Here is a 23,676-nt window from a genome sequence, read left to right as displayed (position 1 = left end):
GTGACCGACTTCAGCTCAGGTCATGATCTCATGGTTCGTGGGTTCGAGCCCCATGTTGGGCTCTGTGTTGAACGCTTGCTCGGAGCCTGGAGCCTACTTCAGATTCTGTGTCTCCTTCTCTCTCTGCCCCTCCCCCACTTGTGCTCTGTCTCACTCTGTCAAAAATAAATAAATGTCAAAAAAAAATTTTTTTTTTTTAAGAAAGAGGGAAATCTAAGACTATTTGCTTGGTTTTGCTTGTACCTTCATGAACAAAGTCTGGGAGGATACTTAAGTTGGTGGACATGGTGATGTGCTGCCAATTCCCCCCCAGACCCCTTTGGGAATGAGAAATTCCTTGCCCCAGCTGTTGAGAGTGCTGGCCAAGGCAGGTGGTGGGGTGGGGGGTGCTGGGGCTTCAGCTGACTGTCCTACAGGAATGACAGCCTCACCTAAGGTCATGCACTCTTCTTGGATGGTCCAAATCCAGTGAAAGAGCAACTGGGGGGAAGACAGGGCAACTCTTCATGCCCAACTCAGGGCAACTCTGAAGGGCCATCCCAGCTTTAGAAGTCCCCTTCCTTAACACCACGTGGCAGCTTACTTTTTCTCTCCCCTATTACCTTCCATAGGAAGAGAACAGTCCTAATAAACCTCCTTCTTACTAATAGTCTGCCTCCTGGGGAACCCAACATGTGACAAGAAACCAGACCTAGTGAATGGGGACAAGGTTTTCACTCTGTGCCTTTTTATAATTAAAAAAATTTTTTTTGATCCATGTGGAAATATTACTTACTCAAATCATCAGCACAAAATTTAAAGTTAACTTGATATGTCCGTGATTTTTATGCTTCTCCATGTATATTTTTATTATTTTTTTTTAAAATTTTTTTTTTCAACGTTTTATTTATTTTTGGGACAGAGAGAGACAGAGCATGAACGGGGGAGGGGCAGAGAGAGGGAGACACAGAATCGGAAACAGGCTCCAGGCTCTGAGCCATCAGCCCAGAGCCTGACGCGGGGCTCGAACTCACGGACCGCGAGATCGTGACCTGGCTGAAGTCGGACGCCCAACCGACTGCGCCACCCAGGCGCCCCATCCATGTATATTTTTAGAGAAGCTTTTTGATTTAATTTAGAAGATATTTTTAATCCAAAATAATGTGCCCCACCACACTCTAAATATGTTTTTCTTTTCCTTTTGTTTTTGCTTAGGCCCGACAGAGGAACACCTCCTTGATCTCACCTTACGATGGAATTTAAAAAGTCACCTGATGGTGGATGGGGCTGGGTGATCGTGCTTGTCTCCTTTTTCACTCAGTTTTTGTGTTACGGGTCACCGTTGGCTGTTGGAGTCTTGTACATAGAATGGCTGGATGCCTTTGGTGAAGGAAAAGGAAAAACAGCCTGGGTCGGATCCCTTGCAAGTGGAGTTGGCTTGCTTGCAAGTAAGTGGATAAATCTATGCTTCTCCTAATTCCTTTATCATTTAATTAGATTTGTTGCATTGCCAACACTGTGCAAGGCATAGGAGGCTATTGTTTTGTTTTGTTTTGTTTTTTAACTAGCACATATTTTCCTGCCTTCCTTGAGATTATAATAAATCTATGTGAAAATACAGAGTTCCATAAGATACGCATTCATTTCTTGATGCATTTATTTGCCATTGTGTGCCAGGCAGTGTGCTAGATGCTAGATAGAAAAAGATGAGCAGTAAACACGCTGTACCTGCCTTAAGAGACTCACAGTCTAGTGAGAGACACCCATGCTTCCATGAGTAAGATTGATACAGGGAGATGAAGGCATCCAACCTGGCATGTCCAGTGTATGCTGGTGAGCAAAGGACCACACGATGTTCACTGTCCTGTAAGCAGTTCCTATTCGATTCGAAATTACTCCTCTTTGATTCAGGTCCACTGTGATCAAATTGCATGAACTACATTTGTGTCACCTTCATGAGGAAAATTTGACATGGCAAAGGTAGTCCCATCTCACAATGATGACACTATTTAGAATTTTAATGCAGTGTTATGTATAGTATAGATGTGATGAATTTTGTGTGGCCTTTGTATAATATCTCCATAAGTAATATTCTTGATAAATGTTTACATATGATGGAGTAGGGATTCGTTCTTTAGAAAGAATCTTTAGAATGAATCTAGAATGAAATCTTAGATTCATCTTTAGAAAGAAGAGTAGAGGGGTTTTCATTTACCTTTAAAGGATGAAAATCATTATGGCACTTCAATTTCTGGAGTAATAGTTTGAAATCTGCAGTAATGTTTAGTGACCATCAATCTGATTTACTTGAAACTATTTAAGCACAGGTGTGCTAAGATGGTGACTTCTTAGGGTCAGTATCCCTGGGGTCTTTTCCTGTATGCTATGAGGTTGGCTTGCTTCATTGAGAAAATCACAATCTCTATTCTGTGGGGATATACAGACATCGTAGGAACATAAGGAGAAAATAAGGACATTGAATGTGATGATTTGAAAGGTAATTTTCAGCTCTGAAATGATTTCATGAACACAAAATACATTAGCTGTTCCTTCTTTTAAGTATGCTGTCTTTTCTTGATATCTAAAGGGGACTTCTTAAGACAAAACAAAATCATTTGTTTCCAATTGATGTATTATCTTTTTTTTTCAATATATGAAATTTGTTTTCAAATTGGTTTCCATACAACACCCAGTGCTCATCCCAAAAGGTGCCCTCCTCAATACCCATCACGCACCCTCCCCTCCCTCCCACCTTGCATCAACCCTCAGTTTGTTCTCAGTTTTTAACAGTCTCTTATGCTTTGGCTCTCTCCCACTCTAACCTCTTTTTTTTTTTTTTTCCTTCCCCTCCTCCATGGGTTTCTGTTACGTTTCTCAGGATCCACATAAGAGTGAAAACATATGGTATCTGTCTTTCTCTGTATGGCTTATTTCACTTAGCATCACACTCTCCAGTTCCATCCATGTTGCTACAAAGGGCCATATTTCGTTCTTTTTCATTGCCATGTAGTACTCCATTGTGTATATAAACCACAATTTCTTTATCCATTCATCAGTTGATGGACATTTAGGCTCTTTCCATAATTTGGCTATTGTTGAGAGTGCTGCTATAAACATTGGGGTACAAGTGCCCCTATTCATCAGTACTCCTGTATCCCTTGGATAAATTCCTAGCAGTGCTATTGCTGGGTCATAGGGTGGGTCTATTTTTAATTTTCTGAGGAACCTCCACACTGCTTTCCAGAGCGGCTGCACCAATTTGCATTCCCACCAACAGTGCAAGAGGGTTCCCGTTTCTCCACATCCTCGCCAGCATCTATACTCTCCTGATTTGTTCATTTTGGCCACTCTGACTGGTGTGAGGTGATATCTGAGTGTGGTATTGATTTGTATTTCCCTGATGAGGAGCGATGTTGAGCATCTTTTCATGTGCAATTGATGTATTATCTTGCTGAATTAAAAGCAAGACTTGAGGGAGTTCCGGAAGATGGCGGCGTAGGAGGACGCTGGGCTCACCGCGCATCCTGCTGATCACTTAGATTCCACCTACACCTGCCTAAAGAACCCAGAAAACCGCCAGAGGATTAGCAGAACGGAGTCTCCGGAGCCAAGCACAGACGAGAGGCCCACGGAAGAGGGTAGGAAGGGCGGCGAGGCGGTGCGCGCTCCACGGACTGGCGGGAGGGAGCCGGGGCGGAGGGGCGGCTCGCCGGCCAAGCAGAGCCCCCGAGTCTGGCTGGCAAAAGCGGAGGGGCCGGACGGACTGTGTTCCAACACCAAGCGCGACTTAGCGTCTGGGAGGTCATAAGTTAACAGCTCTGCTCAGAAAGCGGGAAGGCTGGAGGACAAAGGGAGGGAGAGCTGCTGAGCCCCCGGAGGACAGAGCTCAGTTTGGTGGGGAACAAAGGCGCTCGCCAGCGCCATCTCCCCCGCCCATCCCCCAGCCAAAATCCCAAAGAGAACCAGTTCCTGCCAGGGAACTTGCTCACTCCGCGCAAACACCCAACTCTGTGCTTCTGCGGAGCCAAACCTCCAGCAGCGGATCTGACTCCCTCCCGCTGCCACAGGGCCCCTCCTGAAGTGGATCACCCAAGGAGAAGCGAGCTAAGCCTGCCCCTCCTGCCCCCGTGCACCTTGCCTACCCACCCCAGCTATTACACCAGATCCCCAGCACCACAAGCCTGGCAGTGTGCAAGTAGCCCAGACGGGCCACGCCACCCCACAGTGAATCCCGCCCCTAGGAGAGGGGAAGAGAAGGCACACACCAGTCTGACTGTGGCCCCAGCGGTGGGCTGGGGGCAGACATCAGGTCGGACTGTGGCCCCGCCCACCAACTCCATTTATACACCACAGCACGGGGGAAGTGCCCTGCAGGTCCTCACCACTCCAGGGACTATCCAAAATGACCAAACGGAAGAATTCCCCTCAGAAGAATCTCCAGGAAATAACAACAGCTAATGAACTGATCAAAAAGGATTTAAATAATATAACAGAAAGTGAATTTAGAATAATAGTCATAAAATTAATCGCTGGGCTTGAAAACAGTATACAGGACAGCAGAGAATCTCTTGCCACAGAGATCAGGGGACTAAGGAACAGTCACGAGGAGCTGAAAAACACTTTAAACGAAATGCAAAACAAAGTGGAAACCACGACGGCTCGGATTGAAGAGGCAGAGGAGAGAATAGGTGAACTAGAAGATAAAGTTATGGAGAAAGAGGAAGCTGAAAGAAAGAGAGATAAAAAAAATCCAGGAGTATGAGGGGAAAATTAGAGAACTAAGTGATACACTAAAAAGAAATAATATACGCATAATTGGTATCCCAGAGGAGGAAGAGAGAGGGAAAGGTGCTGAAGGGGTACTTGAAGAAATTATAGCTGAGAACTTCCCTGAACTGGGGAAGGAAAAAGGCATTGAAATCCAAGAGGCACAGAGAACTCCCTTCAGACGTAACTTGAATCGATCTTCTGCATGACATATCATAGTGAAACTGGCAAAATACAAGGATAAAGAGAAAATTCTGAAAGCAGCAAGGGATAAACGTGCCCTCACATATAAAGGGAGACCTATAAGACTCGTGACTGATCTCTCCTTTGAAACTTGGCAGGCCAGAAAGGCTTTGCACGATATCTTCAGTGTGCTAAACAGAAAAAATATGCAGCCGAGAATCCTTTATCCAGCAAGTCTGTCATTTAGAATAGAAGGAGAGATAAAGGTCTTCCCAAACAAACAAAAACTGAAGGAATTTGTCACCACAAAACCAGCCCTACAAGAGATCCTAAGGGGGATCCTGTGAGACAAAGTACCAGAGACATCACTACAAGCATAAAACATACAGACATCACAATGACTCTAAACCCGTACCTTTCTATAATAACACTGAATGTAAATGGATTAAATGCGCCAACCAAAAGACATAGGGTATCAGAATGGATAAAAAAACAAGACCCATCTATTTGCTGTCTACAAGAGACTCATTTTAGATCTGAGGACACCTTTAGATTGAGAGTGAGGAGATGGAGAACTATTTATCATGCTACTGGAAGCCAAAAGAAAGCTGGAGTAGCCATACTTATATGAGACAAACTAGACTTTAAATTAAAGGCTGTCACAAGAGATGAAGAAGGGCATTATGTAATAATTACAGGGTCTATCCATCAGGAAGAGCTAACAATTATAAATGTCTATGCGCCAAATACCGGAGCCCCCAGATATATAAAACAATCACTCATAAACATAAGCAACCTTATTGATAAGAATGTGGTCATTGCAGGGGACTTTAACACCCCACTTACAGAAATGGATAGATCATCTAGACACACAGTCAATAAAGAAACAGGGGCCCTGAATGACACATTGGATCAGATGGACTTGACAGATATATTTAGAACTCTGCATCCCAAAGCAACAGAATATACTTTCTTCTCGAGTGCACATGGAACATTCTCCAAGATAGATCATATACTGGGTCACAAAACAGCCCTTCATAAGTTGACAAGAATTGAAATTATACCATGCATACTTTCAGACCACAATGCTATGAAGCTTGAAATCAACCACAGGAAAAAGTCTGGAAAACCTCCAAAAGCATGGAGGTTAAAGAACACCCTACTAACGAATGAGTGGGTCAACCAGGCAATTAGAGAAGAAATTAAAAAATATATGGAAACAAATGAAAATGAAAATACAACAATCCAAATGCTTTGGGACGCAGCGAAGGCAGTCCTGAGAGGAAAATACATTGCAATCCAGGCCTACCTCAAGAAACAAGAAAAATCCCAAATACAAAATCTAACAGCACACCTAAAGGAAATAGAAGCAGAACAGCAAAGGCAGCCTAAACACAGCAGAAGAAGAGAAATCATAAAGATCAGAGCAGAAATAAACAATGTAGAATCTAAAAAAACTGTAGAGCAGATCAACGAAACCAAGAGTTGGTTTTTTGAAAAAATAAACAAAATTGACAAACCTCTAGCCAGGCTTCTCAAAAAGAAAAGGGAGATGACTCAAATAGATAAAATCATGAATGAGAATGGAATTATTACAACCAATCCCTCAGAGATACAAACAATTATCAGGGAATACTATGAAAAATTATATGCCAACAAATTGGACAACCTGGAAGAAATGGACAAATTCCTAAACACCCACACTCTTCCAAAACTCAATCAGGAGGCAATAGAAAGCTTGAACAGACCCATAACCAGAGAAGAAATTGAATCGGTTATCAAAAATCTCCCAACAAATAAGAGTCCAGGACCAGATGGCTTCCCAGGGGAGTTCTACTAGACGTTTAAAGCAGAGATAATACCTATCCTTCTCAAGCTATTCCAAGAAATAGAAAGGGAAGGAAAACTTCCAGACTCATTCTATGAAGCCAGTATTACTTTGATTCCTAAACCAGACAGAGACCCAGTAAAAAAAAGAGAACTACAGGCCAATATCTCTGATGAATATGGATGCAAAAATTCTCAATAAGATACTAGCAAATTGAAATCAACAGCATATAAAAAGAATTATTCACCATGATCAAGTGGGATTCATTCCTGGGATGCAGGGCTGGTTCAACATTCGCAAATCGATCAACGTGATACATCACATTAACAAAAAAAAAGAGAAGAACCATATGATCCTGTCAATCGATGCAGAAAAGGCCTTTGACAAAATCCAGCACCCTTTCTTAATAAAAACCCTTGAGAAAGTCGGGATAGAAGGAACATATTTAAAGATCATAAAAGCCATTTATGAAAAGCCCACAGCTAACATTATCCTCAACGGGGAAAAACTGAGAGCTTTTTCCCTGAGATCAGGAACACGACAGGGATGCCCACTCTCACCTCTGTTGTTTAATATAGTGCTGGAAGTTCTAGCATCAGCAATCAGACAACAAAAGGAAATCAAAGGCATCAAAATTGGCAAAGATGAAGTCAAGCTTTCGCTTTTTGCAGATGACATGATATTATACATGGAAAATCCGATAGACTCCACCAAAAGTCTGCTAGAACTGATACATGAATTCAGCAAAGTTGCAGGATACAAAATCAATGTACAGAAATCAGTTGCATTCTTATACACTAACAATGAAGCAACAGAAAGACAAATAAAGAAACTGATCCCATTCACAATTGCACCAAGAAGCATAAAATACCTAGGAATAAATCTAACCAAAGATGTAAAAGATCTGTATGCTGAAAACTATAGAAAGCTTATGCAGGTAATTGAAGAAGATATAAAGAAATGGAAAGACATTCCCTGCTCATGGATTGGAAGAATAAATAGTGTCAAAATGTCCATACTACCCAAAGCTATCTACACATTCAATGCAATCCCAATCAAAATTGCACCAGCATTCTTCTCAAAACTAGAACAAGCAATCCTAAAATTCATATGGAACCACAAAAGGCCCCGAATAGCCAAAGTAATTTTGAAGAAGAAGACCAAAGCAGGAGGCATCACAATCCCAGACTTTAGCCTCTACTACAAAGCTGTCATCATCCAGACAGCATGGTATTGGCACAAAAACAGACACATAGACCAATTGAATAGAATAGAAACCCCAGAACTAGACCCACAAACGTATGGCCAACTCATCTTTGACAAAGCAGGAAAGAACATCCAATGGAAAAAAGACAGTCTCTTTAACAAATGGTGCTGGGAGAACTGGACAGCAACATGCAGAAGGTTGCAACTAGACCACTTTCTCACACCATTCACAAAAATAAACTCAAAATGGATAAAGGACCTGAATGTGAGACAGGAAAGAGGAGAAAGCAGGAAAAGACCTCTCTGACCTCAGCCGTAGCAATCTCTTACTCGGCACATCCCCAAAGGCAAGGGAATTGAAAGCAAAAATGAATTACTGGGACCTTATGAAGATAAAAAGCTTCTGCACAGCAAAGGAAACAACCAACAAAACTAAAAGGCAACCAACGGAATGGGAAAAGATATTTGCAAATGACACATCGGACAAAGGGCTAGTATCCAAAATCTATAAAGAGCTCATCAAACTCCACACCCGAAAAACAAATAACCCAGTGAAGAAATGGGCAGAAAACATGAATAGACACTTCTCTAAAGAAGACATCCGGATGGCCAACAGGCACATGAAAAGATGTTCAACGTCGCTCCTTATCAGGGAAATACAAATCAAAACCACACTCAGATACCACCTCACGCCAGTCAGAGTGGCCAAAATGAACAAATCAGGAGACTATAGATGCTGGAGAGGTTGTGGAGAAACGGGAACCCTCTTGCACTGTTGGTGGGAATGCAAATTGGTGCAGCTGCTCTGGAAAGCAGTGTGGAGGTTCCTCAGAAAATTAAAAATAGACCTACCCTATGACCCAGCAATAGCACTGCTAGGAATTTATCCAAGGGATACAGGAGTACTGATGCATAGGGGCACTTGTACCCCAATGTTTATAGCAGCACTCTCAACAATAGTCAAATGATGGAAAGAGCCTAAATGTCCATCAACTGATGAATGGATAAAGAAATTGTGGTTTATATACACAATGGAATACCACGTGGCAATGAGAAAAAATGAAATATGGCCTTTTGTAGCAACGTGGATGGAACTGGAGAGTGTGATGCTAAGTGAAATAAGCCATACAGAGAAAGACAGATACCATATGGTTTCACTCTTATGTGGATCCTGAGAAACGTAACAGAAACCCATGGGGGAGGGGAAGAAAAAAAAAAAAAAGAGGTTAGAGTGGGAGAGAGCCAAAGCGTAAGAGACTGTTAAAAACTGAGAACAAACTGAGGGTTGATGGGGGGTGGGAGGGAGGGGAGGGTGGGTGATGGGTATTGAGGAGGGCACCTTTTGGGATGAGCACTGGGTGTTGTATGGAAACCAATCTGACAGTAAATTTCATATATTAAAAAAATAAATAAATAAAATAAAAAAATAAAAGCAAGACTTGAAAACACAATAGTGGATACTGTGGCCATGTCAGATAAGATAAGTAACATAACTAAACAAATGAAAATAATACTGTCATTAGGAACTCAGGAGAAACAGGAAAAGTTTGCTCAAGACTTATTTCAAAGAGTGTTTCAAAATGTGGATTGTTTCCAAAGCTGTCAAAGTACAAATGGATAATTGATATGTTAATATAGGAGTTTGCAAGCATTGATTTCTACAAAATGATGTGGTACAAAGAAGACAGAATCTTTTTAAATGTCCTCCAATTAGTCACCATTTCTATTAGCAAATACTTAAACAGAAAGGTAATTACCCTGTCTTCCAGCAAGAGTTAAAGGACATTTGAAATGATAGCACATATTCAGAGAACAAATTTTATCACTAAGTCCGTCCAGGTGGGCATTGAGGGTTCAGAGAAGCTGAGAGCTCCTTCGGGATGGATGGGACATTGGTGGTCTGAGCAGCAGCTTGCACTTTCTCCAAGTTCCCACTGCTTCAAGGACCAGGAGCTTCCCCCTTAACTTGTAGCAGGACCAGCTACATAATTTGCAGGTCCCAATGCAAAATAAAAATGCAAGGATCCTTGTTAAAACTTAAGAATTTTAAGACAGAGACAGCAGAGCAGTAAATCAAGTGTGTGGCACTCAAGCCCTGAAACCAGCTCTGCTTGCAGGGGCTGGGAAAATAGAGCATCTCACCAAAGTTCAGGGGGGAGAACAAGTACTGGGGGGGGGGGGAGCATTGGGTTGAAGTTAGAGGCTAATTTAAGTCCTGGCATCAAGATTAGTTAGCTGAGTTACCTTGTATAAGTCACTTAACTTCAGTTTCATCTGCTAGATGAGGAGGCACTTGCACCCAGCTAATGAAACCCTTTGTGAAGATGACCATAGAATAAAGAGACAGAGGGCTAAACAAGGAGAAAGTGATAGGAAAGAAATGATGGCTGAACAGCTACCACTTATAGGTGTTTGTGTGTGTGTGTGTGTGTGTGTGTGTGTGTGCGCGCGCGCGCATGTGTGTGCTGAACACGTGTGATGTTGGCCTCCCATATGCTATGCTCTTCATAGCATAAATTAAAAGACAGATCCTGAAAACAATGGTAATGAAGTATTCGCAAGATGTGTCTAGCATGTGTGAGCCACATCAGCCCTTTGTTGACAACTTTGTTCTGCAGAGAAATAAACAGATTAATATTACCTTGGAAATGGGAAAAGTAGGTCTCATGTTGGTGACCCAAATGGTTATCAGCAATTCTTAACTGGGAAGATATTTAGAATCATCTATAGAAACAGTTCAGCATCTAAAGGCCTCTATTTGACCCCAGACATTCTAATTCAGTTGGTCTATGAAGAGGCCCACATATGTAAATTTTTTTAAAGCCCAAAAAGTGATTTTCAGTTGGGAACCACCACTGGCTTACCTCTTGACTTAGATTTTAATCTTGCACTTGTCGATAATTCTCCAATGTGTGATTTGCTTTGACTCACTTGTAAAAGGGACTGCTGTAGGTTTTTTTGGCTTGGTTGTAGCACTGCTCGTGCCATGTAAAACATGAAAAATAGTGTCCAGTGACTCTGATTCTGGTGGAAAAAAACCACATAAGTGGACATCTTTGCATCTTTTTGATAAAATATAGTTTATACATATGTGTATATATATCTATATTCATACATCTTTTTGATAAAGATGAGCTTTATATGTATACATACATACATATATAAATATATACATATGTATATACCCTATACATATGTATATACACATATAGATGTATATGTGCATGTGTGTGTGCATGTGTGTATTTGCTCTTACATTCAGGACTATATACGAATTACTCAAGGTTGTCTAAAAAGACAATTTCCTACCTATCAGTGCAGTGGGGTGGGGATGGGGGGGTCTTCATTTTAACTGGCTGCCCAGATGACTATGATGCAGGTAGGCTGTATTATATCTGAGAAACATGAGTTATTGTCTTTACCCAGTTTTGTTCACAGAAGACGTAGTAGGAGTCTCAGTTCTGTGATCCAAACTCTGGAGCTTTATAACTGAGCAAGGCATGGAAGAGTAAGTCTATTTGCCAAGCAGCATACAGATTGTATGGTCCTTACAACAGTGCACTGAGGTAGGCATTACTGTCCTCAAGTTTAGTGCCCAGGATGCCCACATGAAGACGCAGCCCAAGATAAAGCACATTCTCTAAGAGGAGAAGTGGCACCCAAGCTCCAGTTTCTCTAACCTGAGAAGCCTGTTTCTTCATCTTTAAATTGGAGACAATAAAAGTACTACCTTATATGATTGTTGTATAAAGTAATTGAGATGGTTTTTGCTATATGGTAGGTGCTCAACAAACCTTAGCTATTAAAGAACAAGAATCACCCACAAATAAAATTACTTTCCCAAGCAGTTGCAACCAAACTGTGGAATCCACAAAAAAATGAGACCTTTCAGAATGAAAGACAAAGATACTTCTAGGGGGATGGGCTGGAGGGAAAACTAGAACTTTACTGAGATTGTGCCTAAGCATCTCGAATTTAAAGGCACACCCCTGGTCTCTGGCAAACTGAGATTTGAATGGTAGCTCACAGTAACGTGCAAACAATGCAAGACATGCATATGTTCACTTTATAGTCTTCATAATTTTAATTCTTCATTCCTTCTCTTTGAAACTGGAATAATTGAAGAGAAAATACTTCTTCCTCTGTCTGAATTATTTGCTTATACAGCTGATCTTTGGGATGAATAAAGCTGGGAATTTGGGTTGTACAAGCTCACTATCATTATATAAGTTAACATTACATACATCCATAGAGTGTCCTTTGTGCTTGGGATTCCAACACAGAAGACATCATCTGTGCTTACAAGGGATTTTAGTTTCAGGGAAGAGACAGAAAGAAGACTTACTGATAATTTGAGACTTCACAAAGGCAAGGGGAAAGCAATGTCTGGAGTTTTATAGAGATAGGTTGTGAGGTGGGCTAGATGGGAGGATGGGCTGTGCAAGGTAGACCATCAGGGAACAGGCACCATGCAAAGGCCTGGAGCCTGCACCACAGAGTTGCATTCTGGAAGAGTATATCTGGCTGGAGAAGGAGGCATTGCTTTGGGAGATGTGATGGTCAGTGTCAACCTGGCTAGGCTATGTTCCCCAGTTAGTCAAACACTAGTGTAGGTGTTGCTGTAAAGATATTTTATAGATGTGCTCAAGGTCCATAATCAACTGACTTTAAATAAGGGAGATTATCCTAGACAATTTGGGTGAACTTGATTCAATCCTTTAAAATGCCTTAAGAGCGGAACTGAGCTTTCCCAGAAGAAATTCCATGTTTTGGCTGTATGGTCAGCCTGTGCCAGAGAGTTTCAACCTGCCCTTCCTGATAGGCTGCATTGTGGGTTTTATACTTGCCTAGCCAGGTCTCATAATCGCAGAAGCCAATTCCTTGCAATAAATTTTTTAACACAAAACTTCTGGGTCTGTTTCTCTGGTTGAAATGTGACTGATACAGGAGGGATGGAACTTAAGTGAACTCACGGGCTGTCGTGGCCTTGCATTGTTTTCAGCTGAGCTAAAGCACAGTTAGATGTCATTCTTCAAATTCAAGAAAGGTGGGGCTGTTTTTTCAGATAACAGAGTTGCTGAAACAAGCAGACCTTTTGTTCTATATTTTTGTACTATAAGCAGACTTAACAGTGCCCCCCTTCTCCTTAATTCCTCCAAAGTTCTTCAAATTGATAATGAGTCAATAAATCTATCCCCAGGCTGATGGAGTAGGTCACTATAGCCAGTTGGGCTTGCTGGGTGAGTTGTGAGTGCTGGCAGAATTGTATTTGAGGATATCTGTACAATTTTACTCTCAAGTCCTGTTAACTCCTGCAAGTAGGACTGAATTTCTGCCTCCTACAAGGATTCTGTTGCATATTGGCCAGTTCCCAGTGTGGTAGGCTTTTCCAGGATTGGTGAGAATAACTCTGGGTTTTGGTTAAGCTTTCCCTACTCTCTATATCTCACCAAACCAACCAACAAGCAAGCTAGTCAATATTCATGAGATCAAGGACTGAGTGGGTGTGGCCTTTCTCTTCCCGTAGGGAGATGAACTTAAAATTCTGGTCTCAGCAAGAGCAAGGAGTGAGGAATCTACAAGGGTTCGCTGGGCTCCATGCATTGTGGGTAGAGAGTTAAGACTCTCATGGGCCCCATCATCTGCTCTATTAGGAAATTCTTGCTATGCTGCAGGCATACAACCTGGTTACTGCTATATTTTATTTCTCACTGTACTGTCAGCCTATTTATGGTTTCAGTGCAGTAGGCCTGGCCATCCTACCACTCTTGGGATTCTGAAACTTTTTAGGGGAAATAAGTGCATGAAGGGGCATGCCCCTTCCATCATTTCTTACCCAAAGCTATCTTATAATAATTACCCAAAGGTATCTTATAATAATTATAAATTGGGGAAAACCACATTATGTTTCTGTTTCCATTTAGAATGTATTTCCATTCCTTTCACTGATATAACCACCCTTTATGGTCCATCAGGTCAAGGTGCAGTTTCTTGACCCATGGTGCTCTCCCTTTTCTGAAATCTCAAAACATATGATTTGAACCTTTCTTTTGGTGCCTCTTGCCCGTGACCTTGGGTTTTAATTTAACTCTTGTGTGTTTATTTTGCCTTGCGATTTAGGTATTGGATTGTGTGCCCTCTGTCTTCTACCATGATATGAGTGAGACTCTAGTGCTATGCTGTCCCACCAGCAGCCACCAGTCACATGTGGTTATTGAGCACTTGAAGTGTGGCTAGTTCAAGTTCAGGCATGCTAGAAGTGCAACAAATTCATACTGGATTCATTCACAAAAGAATGTAAAATATCTCATTAATGATATTGAAATGATAATGTTTGGGCTTATTGAGTCAGATAAAATGTATCACTGAAATTAATTTTACCTGTTTTATTCTTCTAATGTGCCTACTAGAGAGTTTAGAATTCCATATGTGGATCACATGTGTAACTCCTTGTATTTCTATTGTGGAGTGTTGCTTTACTGGACACTTGGTCAATAGTGAAGGAATGACAGTGATCAAATATTTTGTTTTTTGTTTGATTAATGCAGACCTAAAGAGAACGTTACTAACATACTTCTAAATTTTAAGAAGTATATTCTTCCTCCATGCTAATTTTAAGAGCCAGCAACAATTTAGTTCTGTTGTTTCTTCCTACAGTACCCTGAGGGCTCAAGGAAACAATTTCATCACTTACTTGTGGATCATTCTGACTTCCTTGTAACAACTCATTCTTCTCATTTTTTAAATTTACCCATGATCATAACAAAACACTTTTTCAGTTAGAATGTTCATTTTCATTTCCCTTTTTATTCCCTTCATTGGATGAAAATTACCCCAATCAGTCTGATGTGCAGATGATTATTAAGAAATTATTTCATATTTTTGTTTCATTTTGTATTTAAGAGGTTGCAGTTCTCAAAATCGTATTCTTATCTTCCTTTCTTTCTTTGCTCCTTCTTTTGGTTTGTAGAGTTATTCCCTAACACACAGGTTCTTACATTTTTTGAGTGAATGTGTCCCCATTGTGCCAAAAATGTTGCCAGGGCCCCCGTGCAAGAGAACAGAATATCTCTTAAGAGGTCTGCATACCATAACCTGGAAAGGGTAGAGCTGTTCAGCAATTAGTGCCCCACATTGCCATCTAACCATCCTTAGAGCTTTCTTCTGTGCTTATTGCAAGCTTTGCTACTTAACACTCAGCTGAGGACTTTCAGTTCAACCAACCAGTCAATATTAATCTCTCAACAGAATGTAGTAATAGTAATAATGGCTCCCAAACACCAATGTACTTACAACTGTAATTTCAAGAAAAGTTTTCACTGAAGGGGAAATTAATATAAAGGCAATGATACTGTGTGTGTGTGTGTGTGTGTGTATAAAGTTCCCACTATCTTCTTACTATCTTACATTTTATTCTGAAATTATATCTTGCTCATTACTTCCTTATTAAAATATTCCTTCTTGCTCTTTAATGAAATGGCAGTGATATTGTAGAGTTGTTACATTCAAAGAATGACCTTACTTGTTAAAACAAAAACCTGGCAACCAGATGGTGAAGCTTTCTCTCTGCTTTTTTTTTTTCTAAAATTTTACAGCTTTCAAGAAGTGGAATCACTGGCTTATTATGAGTTAACTAATGTTTGTTCCAAAAGCCCCTTCTGCAAAGCATAAGACCTGAAGCATTATATGAAATCTCCTCTGAGAGCAGTCTTTTTATTGAATTTATCTCTTGAAACTAGTCCAGTACTCCATGGTTTATCATCTTGGAAAACTTGCCTGTTATTACAAAGAGCTAAACATGTGAATGTGTCATGTTTTACGGATGTGACTTAATGGTCAATTCCAGTTATACTTTGCCGTAATTGTTATTGATGAAATATGGGGCTAATGTGGTTTGAATCTATGTAAATACAATCTGGAAATACTCTGGTTCTGAGGATGGGAAAAAAATTATTTGCCCTAAACTTTTAAACACGAAGATGAGCTTGAATGTTATACTTTCATTTGCTATCAATTCATAAAACTGCTTAAGTTGTAACATATTAACAAAAGTACATTGGTGTTCTTTACTAATATTTTGATTTTTAGGAAAAAATTAAGGCATCAATTGAAATAGTTCTTATTTGGAAGAATGCTAAGCTGACTTTGGCCTTAGCCCTGTCATTGATTGGCTATGAATGTTTGGTCAAATAGCAGGATCTTTCTGACTTCCAGTTTTATCTTTTTAAAATGAGGTGTTTGGACCCTCTCCAAGGCCTCTTTCCTCTAAAATTCTTTGTTTTCAATCTCTGACATCAAGATATTTTTCTCTAAGTAAGCAGCAGATGGCAGTATGAAAGTAGAGAATTTTTTAAAAAGAGTTTTCAATTTACTGTTTTTATTGGTCAAAGAATTTCTGCTCATTTCTTCTTTAAGCTTGATTGTTTTCTGTGAATTGTGTATTACACAAAATAATTTATGAACTTATCATGTAATTGATAATAATTATGTACTTTTTAGCATGTAATAGTTACAGTGTTATTGTACATGCTATGAAAATTATGACCCTCCATCCCTACCCCTAGCTTCCCAAACTCTGCGTCTCCTTGTGGAATAATTATACATTAAGGAGCATAAATTTAAAGTCCTACTTTGAGGGTGAAACTTGAAACTTTTCAGGTATGCCAGCAATAATCTCTGTTTTAATTCTATTGTGCCTGTTAAATTTGTTGACACTGATTCTCTGTCAGTGCAGTTTGGTAAACAACACAGAAGGGTCATGCCTTTATGATGTCAGATATCCATTTATGAAATTTGGCCCTTAAAATCACTTATATTTTTGAAGTATCTAAGTATTTCTAATTGGGTATATAGGCAGCTCAACTCTTGGATGATAAGTTTGGTCTTTCAAATTTATTTTCCTTTTAAAACACTGGCACAGAATATTCCCCTCTGTTTATCGTGTAAATATATCAGCCTGCTTTTCTGTATTGGCTCACATAGAAGGCCTGAAATGTCAGGGGCCAGTTCATGACCAGGGAGAAATGTGGGAGAGCTGTGCATGTTGAGAGCTATGTAGTATCTTAGTGGTCATAACCTGGTTTTAAGAATGCACTTGAGAGTTTCTCTGGTCCTGACAGGAATGTTGGACTTGGGTGGTTAGATCCTGGTTCTATCACTTACTAACTAATTTCTCAGTTTGAGGTTACTTAAAATGTTTTAAAATCTAAATAAAAGATATATACAGTAGTGCCTGGGTGGCTCAGTCAGTTGAGCTTCTGGTTTCAGCTCAGGACATGATCTCATGGTTCGTGAGTTTGAGCCCTACTTTGGGATCCTCTTCCCCCCCACCCCGCCCCTGTCCACCCCCACTCACGCATGTGTGTGCTCATTCCCTCACTCTCAAAAATAAACATTAAAAAAGATATATACATAAAAGTGTACATATCATGAGTATTACTTGATGAATTTTTCACAAACCAGATTATACCCATGTACTAAGCACACTCACATCAAGAAACAGAACATTGGCACTACCTAGGAAGTTGGGCTGGGCTCCCTCTGGTTACAACTCCCTACCCATTACTAAAGATAACCATTATTCTGACTTCTAATCATAGATTAATTTTGCCTGTTTTTTTTACTTTTTATAATTGCAATTATGTAATCTATACTTTCTCATGTTGTCTTTCACTCCACGTAGGTTTATGAGACACTTCTATATGTGTAGCAATAGATCCTTCATTCTCAATAGTCCACTGTGTGACTACACCAGAATTCACTTACACATTGTATTGCTGATGAACGTCTGGGGTTCTAGGCTACCATGAGTAGTTCTGCTGCGAACATTTATGTACTTTTGGTACAGGTATTTCTATTGAGTGTATACATGGAAGCAGAATTTCTGAACCATGTGCTGTGTTCAGCTTTAGGAGAAAACACCAGCAGTTTAGGAGACTTCTGATTGCTCCATATCCTTGCTAACACTCACTGTTGTCTGCCTTTAGCCATCTTGGTGATTATACTTTTTAAAAATTGGGAATAATAATCTGTACCTTGAAAGGTTGTTGTCAACTTAAGGTTGTCAACTTAACTAGGGTTTCTCTTTGCTTTTGAAACCTGGGCTCTTCCTTCTACCATGGGCATGGACAACCTCTGTGAGCTTCAGTTTCCTTCGTGTAAATGAGACTAATGTGCTGAATAATCCCCAATGTCCTTTTGTTTCTGATATGCATGCTTTGTAGTTACATGCTTTGTAGGTACACTGCTAGTGGAAGAGAATTTCACTATGACTTAAATCCCGTTACATGGGCAGTTGCCCACGTATGCATAGAACAGATCCAGGTAGTGGTCACTGTAGCCTGCCACTCAACAGTGCACTTCACCCCCCAAATTCCAGATTACATGTAGGATGTAGGACAGTGGTACTGACAGACCCGTGCTGGAATGGGTAGGGTGCTTCTCCATTGGTCCCACCTCCATTGGTCCCACCCCACGCCCACATCATCACTCTACAGGGTGGCGACTGGTTGTGGTCAGTCAGTCATCAAGTTTATTTTCCTCATCAATTACCTGACCTGCTCCGTGCTGAGAAGGAGCGCTGGGGAGGAAATATGCATGGAACATGCAGGAGGAAAAGTCCTCAGAATAGTATGGTGGTTAAGACACTGGGCTCAGGAGTCAGACTGCCTGGGTTGTTACTTCTCTCTCTGTTACCACTCTGGTGGCTGCTGTTGCTGCTCTTGTCACTGAGGTGCTGGACCCAATCAGAGACTTCCTTGTCCCAGGCCTTGTGATCAGCTTGACACCTGTGCTCTCATTTGTCCTGCCTGTAGCACCACAAGGTGGTATGATTATTATTCCAGTCTGCAGATGAGGAAACTGAAGCCCAGAGACATCAGATAAGCTGCCTAAGATCGAACTGCCAGCAAGTGGTAGAACTTGAATTTGAATAAAGCCTGACTCCAGAATGCCTGTTTCTTACCTACATGGCCTTACCATCCTGAAACCTTGATTTCCTTATCAACAAGTGAGGTTAATAGCCCTTTCAGGGCTGCAGGGAGATTAAAGTGAAATGAGATTGTTTCTATGAAGTATCTCATAGAGTGTCCGGCACATAGTAAATACACAGTAGATGTTTACTGTTAGTGTTGTTATTGTATGATGGAAAGAATCATTTTAAATTTATGATGGGATGGATCCTAGGACTGTGGGAAGGAGGTTACTGTTAAATAAGTGAAGGTTTCATTTATTATTTTAGGTCCTGTCTGCAGCCTCTGTGTCTCCTCTTTTGGAGCAAGACCTGTGACAATCTTCAGTGGCTTCATGGTAGCTGGAGGCCTGATGTTGAGCAGTTTTGCCCCCAATATCTACTTTCTGTTTTTTTCCTATGGCATTGTTGTAGGTAAGAAATCTGGTCACTATAATTCTTCTAAGCTTCAAGAGTTAAACATCATTTTATCAATGTCAGGTTTATTCAGTTAATATAAGGTGTGAAAATGATAAAAAAATAATTTGCTTTCAATGACCACTTCACCAAAAATTATTGCCTTAGTAACATGTTTGCCCAGCGAATCAACATATTTGAAAGGATAAACATGTTTTATCAACACACACTGAGTTCTCCGACAAGGCATAAGAAGGGTTTTCATTTCAGTGCTGGTCTCTAATGCACACAAAGGAAAAGAAAGAGGAGGGAGTCTGAGGCTGATGTCACTTCTCTCTGACTTAAGAAGTGGTCCTTTTCATTCTGGCTGGCTAAGCAGGGCTCTGTTGGGTTGTTTGTGTTCTAAACATCCTGTGCTTCTAGGGCCCACATCACAAAGTTACAGCAGAATTAAAAAGTAGATTTTAAAACACACAATCATTATTTTTTTTTAAAGATAAAGCACAGGTGAAGAAAACTGAGTGGTGGGGATAATTGATGGTGATCCTGGTTACACGAGAGGAAAAGTAGAGGGTGACTGACAGCACCGACGGCTCTGGGTAGATGCCTTTGTGGCCTTTGTGATGTGTTGTACTAATTGTGTTTGGTGTTCGACATGATCAGACTGTTCTTAGGGGCGGTTGGTGGGGAATTTGAAACAGATGATTCCAGCTTTCCAAGTTTTTCTTAGCGTCTGGAAGAACCTAATTTTGTTGGCTATTAATATTCCTCTTTTTCGCTTGGGACTATTTCCAGAATAATACCTGATGGAAATAATAGTGGCTAATATGCACTGAATACTTAACCATGTGCTTGGTTCTATGCTAAATGCTTTATCTGACCTTATTTAATCTTCACAAGAACCCATATTACAGAGGGGGAAAGTGAAGCTCAGAGGATTGAAGCTACAAAGGAGATTTGGGGTTGAATGCACTTAGTCTGACACCAGATCCTGAGTCAGAGCAGTCTGACCTGACCTGAGTCAGATCCCAACCTCTTTCACATTTTTGTAGTTATTTTTGGTGCTTTTAGAACCCTTAAAGTGTCTTGTTAAATGCAACAACATACCCTAATACTGCTGAGACCTGAATCTAAATAAGCAAGCCCCATGTTAGTTCCTTGAGAGCATGTAGTGTATGTTTGATATTTTATATTCCCTGTGGTGCTTAATACAGTTTTGGACCTGTGGGTACAAACACATTAATCTCTGGTGTAAACTTGAGAGTTTTCATTTGATAATCATTTTTCATTCTTGTCTAAAATCATAAAAATAAAAATGTAGGTATCTGTGTTTATGCATGAATATTGGATTATTCCCTTTAGGACAAATCCCTTTTTACATAGAAAATTGAATCATTATGCCATTGATATGATCTAGTTCAAACTCTGGACTACATGTTTAAAATTGCATAAGATTTTACTGCTTCACCTGGTTTCAAGGTTAATCTAGACATACAAAATTTTTACCGACTTAAAAATTGATGAGCAGTGAGTGATATATAGCATTTGCATTACCTATATATAAAAATGAATTTTTAGGAAGAAAAATTTGGCTTGCAATGTCTAGGATCTATATACAATTGACTGTGTTGGAAGAATAAGGATGTATAGAAAAAAAAGACAATATTAACTAACTCCCAAAACTAAGTTTCAAAATTTCTGTATCAATGGAGGGAGCTTTATCAACTTGTGAAGTTAATTTTGATTTGATTTATGTTGTTGGAACCTTTTGATAACTAACCATGACTCCTGACCTCCTGAATCCATAATCTTTAATTAATCAGATAGGGTTTGAGATTGGTCTGGCTTACCCTTTTGGCTCGTGGTGGTGGTAGTGATGGTGGTGGTGTTACAGGCCTTCCACTTGGCTTTCCCCACTATGATAACTCTCACCCTGGCCAAGGAACAATGTAGGGAGTTATACCAACCACCATGTATATGTGAGCCAATGAAATATCAGGAACTTGGATGCATCCATGGACTCAGTGGATCCATTGTAAGCCAGACCTGAGGCATGATCCTATATATTACCTGGCCCCCATATGACCACTCTAAGGGAAGGGCATGTAAATGCTTCAGGCCCTTAGTTAATAATGCCAGCTCATGTTCTGTGTCCAATAGTGCTCTAAAGGTATCCCACTTTCCCTAAATAAGTGGCCATAGTTGTCTTTGGGGAAATGTTTAGGGTACTGTTATCCATATACTTGTCATAGTGTTTGTTACAATGTCCTTCCTCCTGGAATCCCAGCCTCTCCTTCACTTAGTGGATTGTAGGTAAGAAAACAGACTCAGCTCTTGAAGACTCTGATTTGGTCATAGGTTCTGAATCCCTGCAGCTGAGAAGAAATTGTGAGCTCAAAGAGAGAGTGCTGGGCTTACGGTCAGAAGACATAGATTCTATGAGCCTGAGTACACTTGATCACAAATGGTGTTCCTTCATCTATGAAAGCAGGCTGGGAAACCTACCTCACACAGGTTTTGTGAGGACAAAATGAAGTCAAGCAAAATAAAAAAAAAAAATAAGTAAAAAGAGTTGAGTTGGATTTCAGTTAATAAAAAAATCACTCTCTCTGGTATCTATTGGGGCCCCATGAGCTACTCCTAGCCAGCAGACAATTAATACTTATTACCATGGTTGACGTCATCTTTCTTTCTTTTTCTTTCTTTCTTTCTTTCTTTCTTTCTTTCTTTCTTTCTTTCTTTCTTCTTTCATCTTTCTTTCGGCTTATAATACAGGGCTCACAATATCTGTGGGATAAATAAGTGAGATAATAGTGAACAATGATATTTCCATTCTGTCACCATTTTAGAGTATCCAGTTGAAAAGGAAGTGACAGGAAATTATTACTGTCTAAACTCATTTTCCTTTTTAGTATTGAATTTCTTAGAAATAGCAAGAAAGATTCAGTCTGATGATAACATTCACTGAGCACCACCTCTGTGCTGAATTGTATACTAAGCATTTTCATTTGTCTAGAATGAACTAGATGGTGTCTTAAGATAGACAATATGCAGAGGGACAAGTTATTTAACTTCTGTTTCCCTTTTTTTTTAAGTTTATTTATTTATTTTGAGAGAGAGAGAAAAAGTGCGAGTGGGGGAGGGGGAGAGAGGGAGAGAGAGAGAATCCCAAGCAGGCTCCGCACTCTCATTGTGGAGCCCGATGCTGGGCTCAAACTCACAAACCGTGAGATCATCACCTGAGCTGAAATCAAGAGCCCATAGCTTACCTCACTGAGCCGCCCAGGTGCGCCTCTGTTTTCTCATTTTTAAAACTACATATAATAATGACATCCACCTCAGGATTTTGTGAATTGATGAAGTAATGCAATAATATTAGCTAGCATTACCATTATTATTAGTTTTGTGACCTTGGAAAATTATTTATTCTCTCTGAGCTTCTGTTTTTATTTTTTATCAAATGGGACTAATATGACTTCACAGAGCTATCATGCCCATTCATGAGCAAATGTATCTACAGAGGCACAAAGAGGTGTTTCATACATGTTTTTCCCTTCCCTTAAATTCCTTGCTGACCACTTAGTTCAAGACCACAGCAGCAGTTTTTTGCTAATGAGGAAGCTTTATTGAATCAGCAATATTTGTATAACAGATTGGGAAGATAGAAAGAGAAATTAAAGCTTTTTAGTATGTTTAGTTATAATACACAATATCAAAAAGAATACTAAAGTTTATTAATTGGCATAATTCTGTTTTACGCCTTAATTGATACTTTAAAAAGTATCATCTTGAAGATACGATGTTATCTTGTTCAGTTTTTGTAGCTAACATAAAATGGAAGTTTCCCCTTTTTCAAGGGACTGTAAGCCACACTGCCAATCCTGGTAATTCAGGCTTCTATTTTCTCAACTACTTTACCAAATCAGGAAAAAGAAAGTATGATGTGGGAGGCTGGAGTGCAGGGGGGCCAGCAGGAAATCAGTGCTTAATGAGCTCAGGCTTCTCCCCAATAATTTCCTTTTGCTTTTCTGGAAAGCACAACTCAAGATCAATGTCTTACATTCTCTTTTCTTCAGACTTTATTCTTTAGCTACCTGGTTAGTGTTTGCTTGCTATTCCCTTTTGGATTTTGGAAAAGTTCAATTTTCTCTAACTTTGTTTTCATGGTAATATCTGCCTATGGACTGAATCTGCACAGTGTATTGAGACTGGGAGGAAAAAAAACACATTTGCAGAGTCTGATTCTCCTACTGCAATTATGGCAAATGAGATAAAGGTCATTTCCTGGCATTCATTTTAGCAGTTAGAGTTTTATAAGCTTTTTTGTTTTGTTTTGTTTTTAATGGTT

The 23,676-nt window shown here is 40.1% G+C and overlaps 1 protein-coding gene across 3 annotated transcripts in view; it reads left to right on the top strand.

The window, feature by feature from the left end:
* SLC16A9 (solute carrier family 16 member 9) overlaps positions 1-23,676 on the top strand; it is a 60,045-nt gene that overhangs the window by 23,000 nt on the left and 13,369 nt on the right. For 2 of the 3 annotated variants that reach the window (XM_058696384.1, XM_058696383.1), the window contains exon 2: positions 1,195-1,427. In XM_058696384.1, coding sequence (XP_058552367.1) covers positions 1,232-1,427 — 196 coding nt within the window. In that variant the 5' untranslated portion in view covers positions 1,195-1,231. Of the gene's footprint in view, positions 1-1,194; positions 1,428-19,202; positions 19,347-23,676 lie in introns of all 3 variants that reach the window. The other variant, XM_058696382.1, reaches the window with a different exon arrangement.

This window comes from Neofelis nebulosa, chromosome 13, assembly GCF_028018385.1.
Source record: "Neofelis nebulosa isolate mNeoNeb1 chromosome 13, mNeoNeb1.pri, whole genome shotgun sequence".
NCBI lineage: Eukaryota > Metazoa > Chordata > Mammalia > Carnivora > Felidae > Neofelis > Neofelis nebulosa.
Note: the sequence above shows the minus strand (reverse complement) of the source record. Positions and strands in the feature narration are given on the sequence as shown.